This window comes from Pteropus medius, unplaced genomic scaffold (genome assembly GCF_902729225.1).
Source record: "Pteropus medius unplaced genomic scaffold, Ma_sr-lr_union100, whole genome shotgun sequence".
Lineage (NCBI taxonomy): Eukaryota > Metazoa > Chordata > Mammalia > Chiroptera > Pteropodidae > Pteropus > Pteropus medius.
The window spans coordinates 1,257,523-1,279,117 of record NW_024350925.1 but is presented as its reverse complement, the minus strand read 5'-3'; the positions used below and the strand labels follow the sequence as shown (position 1 = coordinate 1,279,117).

The 21,595-nt window shown below is 49.9% G+C and overlaps 1 protein-coding gene across 1 annotated transcript in view; it reads left to right on the top strand.

Annotated features, from left to right (window-relative positions):
* Positions 1-21,595, top strand: part of DLG3 (discs large MAGUK scaffold protein 3) — a 41,343-nt gene that overhangs the window by 7,301 nt on the left and 12,447 nt on the right. The window contains 1 exon segment of the mRNA XM_039841727.1: positions 12,337-12,451. Coding sequence (XP_039697661.1) covers positions 12,337-12,451 — 115 coding nt within the window.

Sequence of the window (21,595 nt, the reverse complement as noted above, 5' to 3'; positions counted from 1 at the left end):
TTTCCATACTTTCCTCCGTGGAGGCGTCTTCAGGTGAGGCCCGCAAGAGTTAAGGATCAGTGTTGACGATCGCTCGGAGCACATAAAAGGGATGTTGCCGCATAGCATTTAAGTAATCTTCCCATCTCGGCATTCGGGAATGGGGGACATAAACATAGCTGCCGCCCTATCGCACGATCTGTCCCGGGAGCAGAGAGTTCTCAGTTTATCAGGGCAAAGAATCGCGGTCCTGAAGTGCCTGTTGCCGTCCCCAAAGAATGCTAATGCAGGCTTTCTGTGCCGAAGGCCTTGAAGGCAGCTACCATTGTATTCATCTTTCGCCCCCGCCCCGCGGCACTTCGTCCAGAGCATGGCGCGTGCTTTTTAATTTTAATTTCATTTAATTTTTTAAATTAATTAATTTTTTATGGTGACATTTTACAGATGAGGAAAATGAAGGTCAGAAAGGTTCGGTGACTCGCCCAAGGTCACCCAGCCAGTAAAGGGCAGAAGCAAAATTGCAGGCAGGTCGTCTGAGAGCTCCGGGTCCAGGGCTTTCTATGGTAGGTCAAAGCCACCTCCCAGCACGGCACAGAGGCCGTGAGCCCGTCTCCCCACGCAGATGCACCTGGATGCAGCAGACGGCACCGCCGAGGCGCTGCAGGTGCTGGAAGCCGTTAGCAAATGGCTAAAACCAACTTCCAGATGTAACCTTTTGAGGCTTGATGGCCACAAACTCCTGCAGCGGAGGAGGAAACGACCTGGCGGCACTGGGGCTGCCGGAGACCTGAGGGAGGACCCCGGGGAATAGTGTCGTGGGGGCCCAGGGGGAGCCACAGTGGCAGTTGGTTTGCTGAGCAGCCAAGATGTGCAGGCTTCAGGCCATTCCTGCTGCGAGTAGCATTTCTCATTTCTCCAAGTGAAACGGGTTGTATTCGTCACTCACTGTTTACGACCTTAGAGTTCGCTCATTCAGAGTGCAGCGCAGTGAGTGGTGTTTAGAATGATCACAGAGTTGGGTAACTGTCACCACCACCCCCAAAGGGACTCTGAACCTCCTTAGCTGTCACCTGCTCCCCCCCCCCCCCCCCCCCCCCCCGGCCAAAGTAATTAGGTAACCACTAATCTACTTCCCGTTTCTCTAGATCTGCCTGTTCTGGACAGTTCGTATAACACGTGGTCTTCGTGACTGGCTATTTCTACTTGACATAGTGTCGTCAAGGTTCATCCGCATCGTAGCGTGTGTGTCTGCGCTTCATTTCCTCTCATGGCTGAATAATATCCGATGACGTGGACACACCACGTTTTGCTTATCCATTCATCAGTTGCTGGGTATCTGGGTTGTTTCCACTTTTCACCTGTTATGTATAATGCTGCTGTGATCATCATCCGTGTGCAAGTTCCCGCTGGGATGTTTGTTTTCCTTTCTCTCGAGCGTGTAAAACATACATACTGGCTCCCGTGCGACTCCGCATCGAACCTTCCAGGGAATGGCCAGGCTGTCTTCCATTTCACGTTCCCAGCAGCAAAGTGTGAGGGTTCCGCTCTGTCCACGCCCTCTCCAACCCTTGTCAGGGCCAATCTTTTTGACTCCAGCCCCCGTCGTGGGTGCGAAGTGCATCGTCACTGTGGTGTCATTTGCATTTCCTGGATGCTACGATGTCGAGCATCTCTACGCGGGCTTACTGTTCTTCATTCAGTTTTGCTTTGCTTGGTCCCCCGATGTGATTCTCGGTTTCTAAATTGACTCGAGACCACAGCAAGCCAGCCATGTTATTAGTCAGGTGATTAGAGGGAACCGCGAAGATAAGGGACCAAGTTCCACTCTTGTCACTGTGTGCTGGAGGGGTTTAAATAACTTGTTCACACACCTTACAGTTCACCCGTTTAAAGTGTACAATTCAATGGGTTTTAGAACGTTCGGACTGGCGCAGCTGTCACCACAGTGACTTTTAGAACATTCGTTTCACTTGTCTCTGCAAAGAAGCCCTGTCGCCTTAGCGGTCACTCCCCATTCCGCCCCAACACTCTCCTCCCCAGCCACAGGCAGCCACTAAGCTACTTTCTGTTTCTATAAAGTCACCTTGTCTGGCTGGTTCGTAGGACAGGGCTTTTGTGTTGACATCCTTCATTTAGCTCCATGTTTCAAAGGTTCATCCAGGTGGCAGCGTGTAGCCCTTTATTCCTTTTTAAGGCTGAATACTATTCCATCCTATGGACACCATGTCTCGTTTATCCGTTCTTCAGTTGTTTTCTGATCGTTGTAAATGCTGGCGCTTTGCGTGGTTGTGCGTTTCCAGCCCTTCGGGGTGTATGCCTAGGGGCGGGAGTGCTGGGTCTTCGGGTCCCGGGCATTTTCTTGGCACGGCCAGACTTTCTCCCAAAGTGGCTGCCCCCTTTGAGGCCCACCCTGCATTTTAAACTTAGAAGAGAAAAAAATGTTAGCTTCTTTTCGCATTCGCCTCCTGGGGCTGAAGTTCGCCTCTCCGGCTTCCGTGTAGCCCGAGGCCATGCTAGCTGGGCAGGTGCTTTCATGTCCTTGCTAAATGGTTTGAGGCAAAATCTTAGGAGCTTTGGTGTTTGTAAAGCCTTGGTTGGTTCGGGCGGGGTAGCTTGATTAGAATAGCAGATGGCAGTGAGAACCAATTCTTCTGTGGTTATAGCTTTTTAGGATTTCTTTTTCATTTTCTTTTCGATTTGTCATCTATTAAAGAATCCATCATTTCCCTACCGCTTTGGAGTTGCTCGTTGAAGTCTCCGCTCTGATATTTACACTGTTGCTTTGTTTAAAGCGTTAGACTTCTGGTCCACAACAGGGTAATCGTTTTCTTGTTTAAAATAGAGAAATACGAGAAGTGGAATGATTGGGGCTTATCATCACTGATACTTAGAAAATTATCTTTTCGCTCCTGTTAAGAGTGTGTGTGTGCGTGTGTGTGTGTGTGTGTGTGTGTGTCCTATGGCAAATTCTCTTGGAGGAGGAGCCAAGGCCCTAGGTTCTAGTGCTGTTTAGGGAGGCGAATGACCTTGCACATGACCTGTTCGGGCCTCAGTTTTCTGATGTCTGTATTGAAGGGGACTGTGCAGAATGATCTAACTCCAATTCTGTGTTGGATAAAGGGAAGCGAGTTGTGAATTCAGTTTACAAGTTCCCAGGCTGTTACCGAATCACAGCCTTGAGCTAATAGCGGCCTTGCTTTAACGAGAAGGGTCTCATCTCCTCTCCTTGCCTGCGGTAAGCCATTCATCTTCTTCAAATGGACCTTTGTTTTCTTTTCCCTGAATTTAGATATCTTGAAAAAGCATAGGCCCTAGAGATTTGGGGATTTTTTCCACTTGATGAAATGCAGTGATAAAAAATTCGAATAGATCCATGGAAGGTTCACATATTTTGTATAAATATGTACATTAGGGATCTGAGTACATGTCTTTCAGATCTTCTGATAGGATAAAGAGAACTGTGCACAGCTTAGGTTAAGTTCCAGACTAGATTATCCAGAGTTGTTCTGTAAACACTCGGAAAAAGAAGAGGTGAGTATGGGAACCAGTACTGACTCAACCAAGGTCAAATAAGTCACGTCGGACTGGCCAGACGGCCTCGGTGGACAGGGTTACTGGATGGGTCGATTGGGTAAGTAAGGTATATGTGGCGTGTCTAGATTTCAGCGAGGACCTGGCGAAGCTTCTTTGGTCCACTCTTGGGTAAGATGGCCAGGCGATCACAGTGATGACACGTTTAAGTGGGTTCGTCTGTAACCGGTTTGAATGCATGTGTCTTTCTGCCTTTGTTCTTGGGCCTGTCGTGTTCATTTTGCCTCCCCGCTCCCCTCCGATTATAGTTATTTTCCCCTGGATATAAAAAGTATTACATTTAGATTTATAGAAAATTGGAAAATACAGAAAAATGCAAAGTCAAAAAAATTCAAAAGCACCTGTAACCACCTCCAGAAATAACGACCGTGATCATTGTATTAAAGTTTTTTATCCTTTCTTTTTACTTAACATGTCGTGATTCAGATGGCTTTTAATAGTTAAATAACATTCCATCATGTGTGTGCCATAATCCATGTAAGCCTTCCCTTGCTGGTGGCCATTTGGGTATTTCCAGTTTTTTTAAATCTTATAAATAACGCTTTGATGGATATCCTTGTACAAGGCATTTTGTGAATCTCTAATTGTTTCCTCAGAACGAATTTCTCAGAGTGGGATTATTGAGCCAGAGGGTACAGATGTGTCTTTAAGATTTTTGATATATTTCGCTAAATTGGTCTCCCCCTTCACCAACAGTGTGCATTTTGAGATCCTTGCTAACGTGGAATATTATTTTTTAAAAGCTCTGCAGATTCGATAGGCTAAAATGTTATTATTTCACTCGTTGAGGCGTGTTCATCAGTTCTTGTTGACGTGTAAAAGATTTCACGTAGCTAGAGTATTAATTCTATCATATGTTGCAGTTTGCAGTTTGCTTTTTTATTTTATTTCGATTTACCGATGTTTTTCATTGTTATGAAGTGAAATTTATCAGTGTTTTCTTTTGTGTGATTTACCTCTGCCCATAGGTTTCATTCTAGTTATTTAATGTTTGTTCGTTTTGCATTTAAAACCTTTACCTGCCTGGAGTTTATTTATGATAGAAGGTAGGATACGACCTCATCCTTGCTCCAAATGTTTAATGAGTTACCTCAGTACCGTTTATTAAGTAATCCATTTCACTACCGCTTCGAAGTGCCATCTTTATTACATGCACATACAATTTGGATTTGGGGTTTCTTATTCTGTTATGTAATATTTTCTCCTGCCATTATCACTTACTGAAAAGTGTCCACAGATGTTTTGACAAATAGCAGGAAGCATCTTTCTGTTGGTCCCATCTTCTGGGTCCCTTCCACAGGAGCCTGACCCCACAGAGATTCAGTTGATACCCCAGCAAAGAGTGTCCGAGGGTTTGCGATCCTGTTGGAGTGACTGACTACTGTGCAGAACGTTTGAATCTAGACTTTCAGGCGACGTGGTAAAGCATAGAAATTAGTTACGTTCCCTCGAGTTAGCAAGCTTAGTCGTAGATGCTGTGTTTCGTGACTCTATTGCAGCATCTCTATTAAGCGGAAAAGGGCTGCTATGAACAGCAGCCCATCCCGGGGTGGTTCCAACTTACACTTTGGCTTTTGGGGAGGAGGGTGAAGTAGCCGAAGGCTTCGTCAATCTCGCATGTGATCGCGCGGGGTGAAATCCGATTGAAATGGAGAAAAGGCCCCGTTTGAAGCTTCTCCCTTGATCCGCTGGTGATCGGGACGAGGTGAGTTGCACCCATGGCCAGGCGTGTGGGTAACTGTGTCCCAGCTCCATATGAGACCGAAGCCTTTTCATCTGCTTATTTCAGACCCGGCGGCTGAGTGTGAAGAAACGCTTACGCGCCGTAGTGCTCCGCCCGCCACTGCTCCCTGCGTCCCCACGGAGCTCTTGGGGGACACACACGTGCAGTCAGGAGGGGTAAACCGCATTCCCAGTATCACCATGCCATCCAGAACCCAGCCGTGTGTGGTCGGCTGAGGAAGCCCATTGCGGGGACCAGAACGATGACATTGAGGTTTCTGTTCTGAGTTAGTCATAGTTCCCGTATTGACGCCTGTTTGCCACCTGTCTGCCCTCTCACGCAGTCTTAACAATTTTTCTTTTTGCAGTTTATGCCCATTGATTTTTTTTTTTGACCCAAAGTTTAAGATTCTTTGCGGATGTGAAGGTTTCCGTCTTCTAGATCATATTTAATAAGCAAATCAGACTAGTCCTGTGTCTGACGCCTTGCAGACCTCCCCGATTTGGTCATAAAATCAAAATTATGATAAAATTACAAGAGACCTGAGAAATCGTCCGGCTTTAGAGGTGTCAGATGCTTTAAATAGCGGGCACCACGATCGGAAAGTAGGCCAGGTAAAAGGCTTCGATATCATTTTTAGAGGGACACGTTTGCGATTCCTAGAAATGTGATCTTTGGTGACTCATGCACTGACGGCAGGCTTCCTGAGGGACTGACTGCTTTTACCTTCAGCTCCGTCCACTTCCTAAGAAAACATGAGCTGTGCTGTCGCGGCAGATGCTCGTCATTCAGACATCCCGTGGAAACCTAAAACACAGGTCATGCTCATCCAAATCCGTGAGGCCCTCCTCAGGCTGTCACCTCATTCCCAGCCGAGTCCCGTGCGTCTTCACCACGGGTGATTCCTTTGAGCTCAGGGCAGCTCAGCAACGGCGGATGAGGGCAGAATGTAGTCGAGATGGGAAGACCTGCCTTCCAGAACAAATGAGCCGTTGGGCGGCTGTTGACTTCTTTTGAGTCGGTAGCCAACCCAGACACGTGCTGTTGTTCAGGCCTGTCTTCCCCACTCAGTATTTGTGTGGGACTCAAGGTCAGGGAATTACATTTCTCTTTTTTCCTGTTTTTGCGTCTTCGCATTGTTCCTGCCTGCCACGGTCTGTGGCTGAAGGCCGTCACCCAGTTGTCTCCCCAGCTTCCTTGTCGTTTCCAAATGTGATAGGCATGGCTATTATTTTTCTCGTGTTTTCCATTCGTATCTTCATTTACATCATCTCTACGTTTTCCTACCCGGAATCAAATTAGACCACACAAACTTTCTATGGGTTGACAAACTGAGGCCCCTGTCAGCTTTTCCAAATGGATGACGAATGTCAGTTTTTATTCTGGGGAGGCAGTTTTTCTGTCAGTGGGAAGGTAGATGGATGGATTTGACGTGTCAGCATTTTGCAGAAGTGGTTCGTGGTTTTTTGTTGGTCAGTTTTTCGCATTTTGGGGGTGCGTAGGAGGAGAAAGATTTGTCTTCTGTTTCCTTACATCAGTTGCTGAGGAGCTAGAACTCGAGAATTAGTGTCCGGGTTTGTCCTGCCGGATCTTTATGGTGACTTAACACAGTCAGTAAAAGTCCGTTGACTCAATAGAGGTGCAGATCGCCATGCTGAACTTTGAGAAGGAAACAAAAAGCCACATCGAGGAGCTTCTAGTCGTCTAAAGGAAATGACATCATAAGCTCTGGGCGGTAGATTTTAGAGGGGAGAGGTAGTGGACGGTCTGCAGACCGTGTCCGATGAAGAATATTTAAGGAAAGGACTCCGTAGCCTGCGGAAGGGAGCACTTGTTTTGAGGACCTGATGGCCAGTCTCTGTTATGGACTTTCAGGAAGACACTCAGCTTTCTGACCTTTAAGCTGTCCCTTCGAACAGTTATGAAGAAGGGAACCCACTGTATTTAAGACGTTCAGACACCAAAATTAAGATCAACTGGCAAAAGAGGTGGCCCTCAACCCAAGAATTCTCTCCCGAATAGTGTCATCTTGTGATTAAAGCATAGGGAGCCTCGCATCGGGCACGCTTGAGCAGAGGCCGGGGGCTGGCTGCTTCGGGGGCCGTGAAACGGGGGCCGCTTAGACCGGAGCTGGGGGGCCTGGGCGGAAGCAGAACACGTGGTTCTCTGCTGTCGACAGACATAACCCTACCTGTGAGGCCCACACATACTGTTCCTACAGTAGCCAGCGTCACACACACACACACACACACGATCGTGTCATTCTTTCACTCAAAATCGTTCAGTGACATCTTCCCGTGACCATAGTCCGTAAGCCTTTTATGATGGGATGCTCCCTGGTCCGGTCTCCCGCCAGCACCCCTTACTTGCCTGTCATGCAGACATTTCGTTACCCTCACGTGTGCCGTTCCTTCTGTCTGGAGTGCTTTTCCCACCCCTTACCTGGCTAACTCTTCATCCTTAAATGTCACTTCTATAGGGACACTTTCATTAACACCTCCCCCATCCACTCACAGTTGTAATTAAAGAGTCGTTTCGTGATTGTAATTTCTAGAAACTCTTCGATTACCGTCACATACCTAGAAGCTCTCACAGTGCCTGACACACGGTAGACATTCAAGAAATATGTGAATAAGTAAATGAATGAATCAAGCTCCCGGGATGAGGAAGGAAATGTGGCGAAGGATATGTAGGATGTTCAGTGTCAGGCAGGAGAGAAAATTCCAGGAGGAGGTTGTAACGAGAGGATTTGTGTGAAGACATGACACAGACAGGCTGGGACGGACAGGACGGGGGCTGTAGCGGTCGCTGAAAGTTTAGTTCAGATACTGAAGTAAAGTACTTTAGTTGCTGTGAGTCGTTATAGAAACCGGGGTGGGGCGGGGGCGGCTGCAAGTCGAACTCGTAGGAAGGCTTTTCAAATTAGAATCTAAGCTGTACTGGCGTTTGGGGAGCCTGGGGGCAGATGGCCAGTTAGGGTAGCACCGCAGTGGTCCAGGGAAGAGATGACACACCGTGACGTCGTCGATCAAGAGGTGGGATACTCAAGGCAAAGAGAAGAGGCAGAATCAACAGTGAGACAATGAGATGAAAAAAAAGAAACATGCATCAAGAAAGCGATTAGGAAAAACACTTCGATGAGCCTCAAGTTTGCCTTTGTCTGTTCCAGAATACAGTCTTGGCTTACTCTGGCATAAGCAAAAGGCTCATCGAGATGTTTTTTTTTTTTTTCCCCAAACAAAAGTCCACTCTGTTCTTGAAGGTAAGTTCTGCCTCCACTTCTTCAGAAAGAGACACGTTGCTGGAAGCTTTAGAACAGCATTTTATCCTGACTTGCAGCAATCAGCCTAGTTTCAGAATGTAGGGGTTCAGTCTGAAAGTACCGATCACATTTTTTCACGCGAATAGAATTTGCCCCTGCAGAGGCCCTTCTGGAAATCCATGCTATGGTAATGCTCATAGAAATACGCAGTTCAGGATTGACAGTGATATTAAAATCCGTTCATAGTTTAAATGCACCTCGGCTGGGATGTGAGCGATGATCGCATACACGCCCGTGAATCTGCGTGAGTCGTGCGTGCGTGTGCCCAAACAGCATATACAGCCGGCCCTTGAAAAACGCACACACAGCGAAAAATCTCCGCATACCATACGACCGCCCCAAACTTACTTGCCAATAGCCCGCCTTTGACCGGAAGCCTAACCGATAAATGACAGAAACAGCCGACGAACACGTGTCGTACATTACGTGTGCCGTATGCTGTATCCTTACAAGAAAGCCAGAGAAAATGTCGTCAAGAAAATCCTAAGGAAGAGAAAGCACATTTGCATATTCACTGAACAATAATTCGCGTTGGGAGCCGCATTGGCCCAGGGTCAGTCTGGAAAACCCGCCCTGGTTCGCCCCGGGGGAATGATACAGGAATGTCTAAAGAAATGAAAGATTTTAACGAATCTTGTGCTGCTTTTATAATTAAAGAGGTGTAAACTCGCCAGCTTTCTTCGCAGGCTCATTGGCCAGAGGCCTCCTCGGCCCTTCGCTGTGGGATTTGCGGGTGCATCGCCCAGTTTTCCCTTCGCTTCGCGCTGCAGGATCCTTACGTGATGGTTGTTAAATGCGGATCCCTCGGCTCAGTGGGTCGTGAGTCAGTGTGTCTGGGGTGCGAGCCTGAGCCTTGATCTTTCGAGGCGCCCCAAGGGCTCGGAGAAACCCCGTGTTCGGGGGAACAACGGCCGCTTGCGCCCCTCCCCCTGGTTTCCCTCCGTGCTTAGCAAGGGGCGTGACGTTGCGATGACTCACCGTGGTGTCTTTGTGGGTCACAAATGGTTGGGTTCATCCGAGCGGGAAAAAAATGAAGAAAAAAAAAAGCAGCGGGCCTGAGATTTTAGTGATCGGCGTTGTTTCTTTAAAGTCGTGTCTTCGGAGGGGGCCTTTTGGGTTAGAGACCGCTGCGCCGAGGAGGCGTCTTTCGTGGTGGCCGCTCAGTTCCAAGTGGAAGGGAGGAGGGACCTTGGCCCCTGCGAGGTCTCAGCATTCAGAGGACTTGTGAGCGAAGAAGCTTCGGACCTTGGAAAAATGACGCCTCTCGTGTTAGAGACCAGGTGCTTTCTTAACACTACCCTAAAGTTTTTGCTTAGGATTGTTGTCTTTGTCATAAACAAAGCCCGTTAATCAGATGCCCACCGTGTGCCATTAACATCTTGAAAGGGTGTTTAAAATACATATATCCCAAGTGCTCCCAACAATTAACCTTGGTAAGAAAGTGGATGCGAATCCTTGTTAGCGACCTTTCCAAGCCCTCCGCGAAGCCGCAGCCAGCAGTTCAATAACCCATTAGGTTTATTAGTTTGAGAACGGAAGCGTCGACTTGGGCACAGTTTTCTAATTTGCTCCTCATTTACCCAACAATCATTTATTCAGAGGCTACTGTGTGCCTAGTGGACGTTAGATAACTCTACAAATAGAAGCCAGAGACTGACGAGCGGCCCGAACTCCGAGGGCATCATCTGAATGGGAAAAACTGAAGAAAACACAATTTAATAGACTTGAAAGCTTAGCATGTAGAAAGCAGAAAATGGATCCCTTAGAGCGATGGCCTTGTTCTGTGACTGTAGTCTATTTTAAGTGGGCCCTCTGGCCCGGCGTTATCAACCTTGGATTAGGAGCTTCGAGGAAATGGTGGTTTGCTGGTTGTTTTTTTAAAGGATTTTTTTTTTTAAGAAACGTAGTTACTAAGCAACTGCCATGACCTGCTGCTAAGTCGGAGTTCAGCAGGCAAGTCAATTCCAGAGAAGGGAATACACAAACAACTCGCGAGAGGGGGGATCGGCTTAGACAGAGATGGGGTGTGTGTGTTTTTTTTTCCTGGGTTCAACGCGTCTTTCTGCCTTTTCCTCATCTTCCCCAGGAAAGGGCCACGTGATCAGGAATCCCTTGGTCTCACCCGATTCTCCTCTTAGCCACTGGAGAGGGCCCACCACCCTCTGCCTTTAGATTAGGACACCTCATCGATATTGTTTGTTGCCTTACAGCCCTCAGAACAAGGGACATTGTCCAGCTGCTGACTCCTCGGCAACATAGCAAATGGGTGACTCAGTGACTTAACTGCTTCCTGTCGGATTTCAGGGATGGGGGAGGTAATGAGGACAAATCACCGTAACGCCAGCGTGTGCTCAGTGAAAGCACATGAGTTTAACATGGCTTCCTGGGTACCAGAGTGGACACATAGAAACTTTGTTGGGGAGAGGCTCTCTCTGCGGGTTGGAACTCCATCTCCCCTCCCCCGTGGGCTTTTAGCATGTCCCTTTATGCCCAGCTGAAGGTCAGGTCGCTTTGCTGAGGTGTTTTGTTTTCTGCTGGTACAGTCACACGGACAAGATGGGGGTGCTTCTTGCCAGCCCTCTGGTGCGTGAAAATGCTTTTGTGGAATTCTTTTTCCCTGGAAATGTGTTTGTTTGTTTGTTTGTTTGTTTGTTTGTTTTGAAAGCAGTTTCCCAGCGTTCAATGCCTAGTATCAATTTTGACTACCTTGAAACTCAACTTGTCATGGTGAAGTTTGCCTGCTTTCTATGATCAGTCCTATTTTATGTGGCAATTATAGACCTGAAAAATGCTGGTTGAGACTCTGTGTGTGTGTGTGTGTGTGTGTGTGTGTGTGTGTGTGTGTGTGTGAGAGAGAGAGAGTGTATCCGTGTGTGATAAATGTGAATATCATATTCTAAATGTACTAGGAAAATGTCATAGCAAAGCAGCCCTATAAAATGCCTTTTATTAATAAAGTTATAACGGCTAGAGTTAATTGTTCTGTATCAGGTTTCCTTAAATTTCGCATAAACATGTAGTCACCTTTTCAGAGTGACGAGGCGTTCCGGGCTGTTGCGATAATGTCCGTGGGCCTCGAAGCTGGCCGTGGACTTCGGATCCCACCGACTAGGTGACTTGGGAACAGAGAGGGGTTAGCCGACTTCTAGGTTTGGGAGAGAAGTTACGTTTTAACGTTTAATTGTTACGGAAGCCGAAGGCCCTGTCTGTTCAAAGGGAACTAAGTCGGGAGAGGACGGCTTCGTGATCTCATCGGACTGTGAGGTGTGTCCGTTTTGACCTCGGCGCCCCTCAAAAAAACGTCATCTAGAAACAAACCGTCTGCCTTGGCGAACAGCGGTACCGCGGCCGCGGGGCCATCTGTTCCCCGCAGTCCACTTTTTGGGAGAGTCTCCCTTCCCATCTGCTGTCCCCAGGCCCCAGCAGCCTCAGTAGGTCTCTTGCCAGTGGTTAAATTTTGTAAGGATCAGTGAGATTTCAAGGCACGTTAAAAAAGCTTTTTCCAGTCGCTAGGGCCAAATGTTCTTTCTTTTTCAGGTGTAGCCTTTCCTTCTGCCTCTCCGTCCTCGGAGGGGGGGCTCTGCCCGTGAAGCGAAGATGGACTGGGCTGGCTCTGGCCGCTCACAGGCCAAGTGGCCTCCGGCTCTGGGGCCACCGGCATGCGGGCGCGGTGCCGCTCGGCTTCATTCTTTCCCCGTCTTTTCCTTTGTCTTCCCGACAGAGTACAGTCGTTTTGAATCCAAGATACATGACTTGCGAGAACAAATGATGAACAGCAGCATGAGCTCCGGGTCTGGGTCCCTCCGAACCAGCGAGAAGAGGTCCTTGTACGTCAGGTAAGGCGCCCTCGGGAGCAGCAGGCCGACCCAGCCCTTCCTGTTTGCCCAGCGGGGCAGGGAGTGTGTCCGCCCAGCACTGAGACAACACTGTGCACTTGGTGGTCACCGTCCCCTCCCTGTCGCGAGCTGCCTTCTTCCGTTTAGCTCATGAGTGACTCAGTACAGGAACATTTCAGTTTGCTCTGGTTGTAAAAGACTGTCGGGCGACTGTCAGCTTTCAGATGGCACTGGCACGTCCAAAGTACGGTGCTTGCCATCTGGGATCGGAGCGGGACGCTTGTCCCCACCCCCGGTGGTGCACGCGCAGCGGATGTCAGGATGTGCACCCGAGCGCCCCAGCTCCCGTCGTGTTCCGGTGCCGGTCTCTGCGAAGGGCTGGCAGGTCACTGCAGTCTTGCTTTTCGAATCGTTTGCTCAGTCCCCGCTGCAGGGACCTGCTGTGCCCCTCCCAGGCCATGGGACTGTGGGACATGGGACGGCACGGCACGCCTGTCCCAGGGAGGGTGGGCGGAGGGAGCCGACGCAGTGTTTGGGGTGTACTGCTGCTCAAAGCATTCCGAGCCGTTGTCCTCGGCAGAGCTTTGGACCCTCGAAGCCCGTCGTCACGCTTTGCCGTGAACACCGCAGACTCTCGGCAGAACTGGACAGTCCCTTCCCGCTGCCTGGGCTGCTTGGCCAAAGTCCAGCAGTTGGGAGGACCGCGTCGTGTATCTAAGGGATCAGACCGTTGGAGAAGGAGCCGGTGGGGTCGCTCCTCCGAGCTGGCCACCTCCCTCGGTGTGTGTCCCTGCTCGGTGTGGGGTCGCGGCAGACTCCTGGGGTGAACTTTTTCTAGTGGACTCTGCTACAGACTGGGAGTTGCAAGGGGAGGCCACACGTGCTAGTTGCCCGGCAATGTGTCAGGCGCTCCGTCCTTGCAGTCTGGGAAGATGACAGCCAAGCGCCATCAAGGCTAATGGCAGCTCTTATCGGGGCGCTGGGCTGTTTTCTCCTTCCTCAGTCGCTGGTCCCCAGCCCTGCTGCAGGCCGTGGAGCCCGGGGGACCCGTTCTGGGTGAGGCAGCGAGCTGAGTCCTCCCCCCCGTCCTGGGCTGCAGCCCTCCCGGCACCCCCTCCCGTGGCCCCAGGCCCGAGGACATGCCCTGAACTCTGGGGAGGGGGTGGGGACCCCAGTCTGCTTGGATCAGTTCATCCAGTTCGTACCGCCTGTCCTTAACCTTATCCAGGTGACACGTGTTTCCTCTGAGGAAACATGGGTCACAGTGGTGAAGGTGCGTGATCTCTGCACTTAAGAGAAGCGTGTTCTGCGTGACGCAGCGAGCTGAGTCCCTGCACTCAGCCAGTCTGCTTCGGGCCTTTGGACGCTTGTCTTCCACGTGTAAGCATGTTCAAGTTTCTTCCAGTGTCAACAAAGAAAACACGCACTTGACACCCATAGTCCCTTAATCTTTCATCTGTCCCTCGTTCTGCTCACCACATCTGCCCGCTGTGTGCCAGGAAACACTAGTTCCTCGAGACGCAAATGGTCTTGCGCGAACGGCCAGGGCTTCGGGAAGCTTCGGGACGTGGCGGGATTTGACAGCAGAAGTGCTCTTTGCTGTGATTAATGTCAGTGTTTCCCCAGAGGTGAAAGCCCCGTTTCACATGTGCCCGCTGCTGCCATTTCTTTAGATCACCTGTCTTTCGCTAGGAGGGGATGGGCGCATCTTGTCAGCTTGGTGGTTGGTTCCAAGCAGCTCTAGAAGGTTCCAGAGGAGCAGAAGCCCAAGTCCCTGCCAGGGAGCAGTGGCGACCTCTCAGCCGCCAAATGCAGTGACCTCCGCCAAGCATCGCTCAGCACTTGTCACTGCCTCTGTCCCTGAAATGGCCAGGCCATTCACTTTCACAGCCTCGGATCCTGTCGCCACGCACACCGTCTCTTTCGTCAGCCCCAGAGCTGCGCAGCAGACACTTGCTGGACAGGGCGCGAAGCTGTCCTCCCAGTGCGTCCGAGAGGTGGCATCTTCGAAGGGGACCCACAGTCACCTCGTGTCCTCACATCCCGTACCGAGGCGATTGCACCCCATATCCCAGGGACAAGGGATGGGGTCTGGTCTGTCACTTAGGCTCAGCTCAACAGAAGAAAGAAGTTGCCGGTGATCGAAGCCGTCAGAACGCTGAGGAGTGCCCGGTGTCTGTCACCATGGGCCTTGTTTCTGCTTCACCTGAACAGCGAACGTGCCACGTACCTTGGCTGGACCAGGAGGCAAGGAGCCGAGCACAGGGCTAGGAACGCGGGGCGCAGCAGTCCCTCACAGGGAGGGGCCCCGAGTGTCTGTCGTCCTCACTCCGCACCGGAGGGGAGCCATGGCCGTCCGCCAGCCCGGGGCCTTTGCCGTCCACGGCGGCTCCTGCTTGGGTGCGCGGGGTCTCTGGTTGTCCCAGGCCACGCGGGGCACGATGGCCTCCGGGGCCCGCCACCTTCTCAAGTCCGGCGGCACATTCGTAGAAATGGCCTTTGAAGGTGCCCAGCCGCATTATCCAGCACAGGGCGCCATCGGATGCCCCTGCGTCCCGGCGGGCCGTCACCATCAGGTCCCCTTCCCGCCCTACAAAGGAGGTCGTGCTGGGGCATCTGGAGCCTTCAGGCAAGAAGCTAAATCAGAGATAGCAGCTCGACCCTCAGAGGTGGCTGGAGCGCGCTTCTCGTCACCGAGCAGGCCCGGTGGCGCGGCTGCCCTGAGCCCAGGCCGCTGCTTGGGGCGCCCGACTGTCTCCCCCGCACGTGACTTTCTGCAGTGGCTGAAGGTGCCAGCGAGCTCGTGTCGGCACGCTTTACTCTGACAGAATCGGGGGTGAAGATAATTTCCATCTTCAACAGTCCAAGCAGTTTATGTCCAGGGCTGCCGGACAGCGCGGCAGTGTCCCCTCTGGCGACTCTGGAAGTGCCTGCTGCCGGGTCACAGGCCGCGAACCTGCCTCAGGCCTGTGCTCACAACCCCTCTGTTCCAGTGGGCGCCGTGAGCCCCAGACAGGTACACGCGGGGGGCAACCGTCCCTTGAAGGCCCCTCTAGCTGCGTAGTTGTACTCCGAGGCCTGGGACTTTGAGGTGCATCGAGGGGAACAGTGCCCCTGCCCGCCTTCTGCGCTCCCTGCCTCGGGCCTGCACTTGCTCTCACGATGACCCGTCTTCTGTCTGCCCGAGCACTCAAGTTGGGGCTCTTACGTTGTTCTTCAGAAGCTGCTGGAAATTTTATAGCTCTCAGCGTGCTTTATATGGAGCAGGCAGGAGAGGGGCTGCTCACTTTTCAGGTTGTGTGTGCCCTTTGTCTGGTACATTCAGTCTCAGGTAGCTGAGGCCACCGTAACAAAACAGCGCAGACTGGGCGGCTTAAACAACAGACATTTCTCTCTCACGGTCCGGAGGCTGGACGTCCAAGGTCAGGGTGCTGACAGATTCAGGTTCTGGTGAGGGGCCCCCTTCCTGGCTTGTAGATGGCCGCTTTCTTGCTCTGTCCTTATGTGGCCTTTCCTGGGCGTGTGCAGGGAGAGGGAGGGAGGGAGAGGGAGAGGGAGGGAGGGAGGATTCTCCTGTCTCTTCCTCTTTTGTCCCTAAAGGACACTGATCTCACAATGAGGGCCGCTCCTTCGCGATGTCTTCTAAAGCTAATCACTCCCAAGGCCCCATGTCACACTGGGGCTTAGGCCTTCACCATGTGAATTTCAGGGGACACAAGCATGCGGCCTACAAGGCGTTAAAGCAAAGTGGGAGAACAGTGGGGGGTTGTCTTACACCCCCCCCCACCTCCGCACCATCACACATGGCCTTTGTCCTCAAAGGGCCTCCCCTTCGGTGCTATAAAAGATTTAAAAAACTGTAAGACTTAAATAGCGATAAATAGAAAATGTGAAGAAAGGTCAGTGCTAAACACGGTATGAATGTGGAAGAAGGAAATTCAGAGTGGGCAAGGTCACAGAGAAGCGTGGGACTTGCGTCGGGCCTCCGAGGAGCTGCCTGCACGAGGGGACAGGCCGAGCCTCTCATGGAGACAGATGGCGAGAGCCACAGGCGGAGAGGTGGGCGCTCGCCTAGCTGAGTGCAGCCCAACAGCCACTTGCCTTTGAGGCTGAAGGGCTCTTGTCTGCTGCGCTTTGACAAACTCGCCTGACTGGTTTCCTTAGCGCCATCCGTCCGCATTCCTGTGCCCTGTGCGCATGGGCTCCATGGGCTCCGGGTAGCTGTGCCAGGGGCTTGTGATTTCTCTGGATCTCGCGGATCCACACCTCACGAGTCTCGGTCGCAAGTGCAGAGACTTTGCTTTTTTGGTTTTTTAAGATATATTAACAGTGGTTATATTTATATAATGAATAATTCGTAACTTTACAAAAGATTTTCTCTGCAGTCCCTAAATAACAAATCATCATATGGAGAAAAAAAAAATCATTTAGCATGTAGTTAACGTAACTTTCTAGTTATGTTAATATTTACATCGACAACTGATATGCAGATTATAAAACGAGCTACTTACAACAACCTTTCTGACATTATGCACCTTACCTCTTGAAGTCTATTTCTTACATCCAGTCTGGTACGCTAGGGTGGCAAATCCGTCGCTTTGAATGGAATTGGAAAAAAAAAAAACCTCTAAAAATTAAAAATTAAGAAAACGAGATTTTGTCTGGCTCGACATTACATATTCAGAATTGTCGCTGTCACATTATCGAACAGCCAGTCTGCTCTTTCGTACCCCGTTTCTAACTCATGGTATATGAACCTGCGCACTGCGATTGCTTCCTGGACACTTAGCGGACTGAGTAAAGTCCCAGAAGGAAGCACGCTCCTCTCAACACGTGTGCTCAGGAAAGATCGCTCATGTTCATTGCTACCCTGTGGCCCCTGTTCCTCCCTTTGGGTGACCCACCATTGGGTCTTGAGAAGTCAAATGGCATAAACAGGCTCCGACGGAAGCCAGAATTCGTAAGGTCAGAGGCCGCCAAGGACGTCAGCACATCCCAGGCGGGGCTTAGCTGCTCTCCTCCCAGCGGTGACTGTGGACAGACTCTACATTCGGGCGCGACAGTGAAATTATCTGAAGCCTTTTGACCTCACATGCAACGCATATTGATTACACAGAGAGACACACACACGAAGCGAACCTAGTTAGCCCCTCTTCTATTTATTGACTGTTCCCCGCACTGTACTTCACACACATCCCCGAGACTGTTTCGTAACCAGCAATTTGCACTTGTTAATCCCTCCCCCTTTTCACCCAGCGTCCCCAGCCCCGCTTCTCGTGTAGCAGTCACCAGTTTGTTCTCCGTGTCTATGAGCCTGTTTCCATTTTGTTCAGATTGTTCTTTGGCTTCCACACGTAAGTGAAATCACATGGCGTTTGTCTTTCTCTGACGTACTCCACTCAGCAGTATATGCCCTCTCGGTCCATCCGTGTTGTCACAGGTGGCAAGATTTCATTCTTTCCTACCACTGAATAATATTCCATTATACCTCACGTTTTCTTTATCCATTCATCCACCAGTGGACCTTTACATCGTTTTCATACCTCGCCTATCACAAATACCGCCGCACTGAACGTAGGGCTGCATCTGTCTCTCTGAATTCGTATTTTTGTTTTTCTTCAGGTAAATACAAGTGCAATTGCTGGTTCATAAGGTAGTTCTATTTTTAAGTTTTTGAGGACCCTCCAAACTGTTTTCCATAGTGGCTGCACCCGTTTGCAATCCCACCAACAGTGCATGAGGGTTCCCTTTCCCCCGCATCCTCAGCAACAACACTTGTTGTTTGTTGATTTATCGATGATGGCCATTCTGACAGGTGTGAGGCGATATCTCCTTGTGGTTTTAATTTGCATTTACTGATGATCAGTGACGTTGAGCATCTTTTCTTACGTCTGTTGGCCGTCTGTATGTCCTCTTTGGAGAAACGCCTATTCAGGTCGTCTGCCCTTTTCCTAATCGGATTGTTTGTTTTATTGCTGTTGAGTTGTATGTGTTCTTTATAAATTTTAGGTTTTAACCCCTGATCACATGTATCGTAGGCAAATATCTCTTATTCAGTGGGTCATCTTTTCATTTTGTGGATGGCTTCCTTTGCTGTGCAAAAAGCTTTTTAGTTTGATGTGGTCCCATTTGTTTATTTTTCCTTTTGTTTCCCTTGCCCGAGGAGACATATCCTAAAATATATAGGATATTTTATATGAGACTTTATGGCCTGTGTTTTTCTTTTTCGAGGAGCTTTATGATTTCCAGTCTTACATTTAAGTCTTTAATCCATTTCAAGTTTATTCTTGTACATGGTGTAAGTTCTGCTTTTATTTTTTTTACTTGTGTCTGTCCAGTTTTCCCAATGCCATTTATCGAATAGACTTTACCCCATTGTACGTTCTGCCTCCTGTGTCACAGATTAACTGACCAGATAGGCGTGGGTTCGTTTCTGGGCTCTCCGCCTTGGGGAACGGCAGAGACTTTGGCCCGGCGATCTGTTTACTTTGAGTGGATTACATTCCTGCTTTCCCATTGGGCAGCGAGGTCCCAGCTGAAAGGGGGATTAGGCCCAGCGCCTCAGAGCACGTGTGTCATCCCCGTGGGCAGGCGCTCAGCTCTTCGGGGATGCCATCTGAAGGTCACCACTTAAACGTCATCACAGACCTCTGGCGATGCTTTCTCCTCGGGAAGACGGGCAGCAGTGTTTACAGCTGCCACGCTGTAGCTTGGGAACTTCAGCCCGCAGACCGAAGTGTGACTCGGCTTCAGATCGCTCACGTTGCTTTTACATGTCACACGGGCCCCGGGCCACGCTCCGCAGGCTGCTCCTAAGATAAGTCAGTTTTTTTCTGGCCTAGCCACGATGCTTGCGAAGTGGCAGGAGACCGCAGGGTCTGCCTCTCCTTGGCTTCACCACGGCACACGGCTCACACACTCAGGGTCGAAGAGCGACCCTCGACGTGGCCCACCCACGGGGTCGCAGGCTGCCCGTGCCAACATTTGTCAGCTTTGTTCCCTCTTGACGCCGTGTTCCCTCTGCCCTGACCAGCCCTTAACTTGGGGTGGGACCAGGCTGACAGAATGGTTCATCACGGTCTTTCCTTAGGTGTCTGGAGACCAACGAGTGTCGCTTTCTTCTTTTCTCCTGCTCACTCTCTCCTGAGTCCCAGCTCGAATAGGTTGGTTGCCTTGTCTGTCATCTGGGCCTCACGTGTGAAGGCTTTCAGTTCCGAGACAGTGGTCGTCCGGTTTACGGGGGGCAGCACGATCGCGTCTGCCTTGACTTTGTCCAGAGCTTGCGTTAAGGACGGAAGGGTGGGCAGGAGGGTGCATCCATGCTGTGGACAAAGCCACTCCTCCATCCTCACCAGGCCCATCCTGACGCATTCGTCACAAGGTGCCAGTCCCCATCACTTCCTTAGGTTTCGAGGCTGTTTCTAAGAGACTGTCACTGCTAGGTGGCCACATTTTAGCATGCTTCTTAAAGACCTTACATAGGCAGATGGTATCTTTTCAACATTTCTTAAGGTCTAATGTACATACTTTGCTCGATTACATGGAATGTATGTCATTGGAAAGATGGTTCGACTTTCCTGCTTGGGCCTGAGTGCCCGGCACGGCCACACGCGGGCGTTGCTGACTCTGGCAGGGTCCCCTCTGGCCAGAAGGGCCTGTCCCCATCTCTCTTGAAACCCTGATCCTGCATCGAGGCCCAGATCAGAAGTCAGTACGTCGGCACAGCTTCTCCAAGCCGGATGTCGTCTGTCCTCCTCAGTGCTCCTAGGTCTTTGTGCCTACAACGTGCTCCGTCGCCCAGGCCGCCCCACAAGGCTGGGGACACGTCGCTTCTGGATCTGCTGTCTGTGGAACACCACATCCCACACAGAGTGGTCTCAGTGAGTATTTCAATAACGGAAGAAAGGTGTTTTCTACATATAGCCAAGCGCAGCATTAGCTTATTTTTTTTTTTTAAACATGATTGTCACCTAAACCTCATGACATTTTTCTGAGATTAAAGATCCCGGGTCTGAAAGTCACCTACCATACAACTGTGTGCAGCTCTGGGCCTGCCTGGTTTTCGTCACCTGTGAGGACATTTTCTACCTCAGTCAAAGCAAATTTGAGCAGGAAGACAGACGGCGACTTAGAGAAAATCCGCACCGTGGGTTTGGAAAACAGGTGTAAATGATGGCGAAGACCTAGGAAGACTCGGAGTCCTGTGCGGCTACAGCCGGAAAGTCCAAAGAGAAGATGGAAGGAAGTTCCTCCATTAGAAGCTAGGACGTGGGACAGGATGTCCAGCCCCGGGCTCCAGCGCCCTGCAGAGCTCTTTTCCCACCTGCGGTTCTGATAACAGAAAAGGACATTTTCTTAATTCATATTTTGCGTTCCCAACTGAGAGTGACCTTTTAGTTCCGAATTTCAAATCCAAATATCACGCTTCGACAAAATCAGAATTGAAAAAGTATCGTCAGTTCTGTCGTGCAGTATTTCTCATTCACAGATGCCTCAAATAAAATTCGGACAGACTTGGGCACAACTTTTTTGGGGGGAAATTGCCTTTTTCGCCTTGTTGGCCAGGCAACTTAGCATAACGATACCATAACGATAAAGAGTGGCTTTTTTTCTAAGATATTAAATATGGTTTTTCTTCTTTTATACTTTTAGTATTTTTCAAATATTCCGTAATGAGCTTATGTTATTTTAACTTTTACTTCATACACGTGAGTAGTTTAAAGTCTCAAATATTAAAATAGCATATACAAAAATATTATTCCCTCTCCTATTCTCCCCCTTTCTTGCTCCACAAAGGTAACTAGTTTCAAACATTTTCACTGCAAGATAAAGAAACAGTAAATCTAAATAGCCCTCTATGTGTTCAGTAATAGAGCTACAAAATAATAGAGACAGAGAAATATAATCAAATCAAAAAACGAGGCATTTTTTTTTTCTGCCAGGAAAGAAACAATAGAAAAAGTTTACAGAAAAGAAAGGGTGGTCATCTAAGGACACCATTTCTGGGATAATGTGATATGACTAAATTGGGGGGACAGGGTAGAAAGGGTTGGTGAGTGCTACAGAACAGCGGTCCCCAACCTCTGTGGCACCAGGGAGCGGTGCTCCTATGAGAATCTAAGGCCTGATGATCTGAGGCGGAGC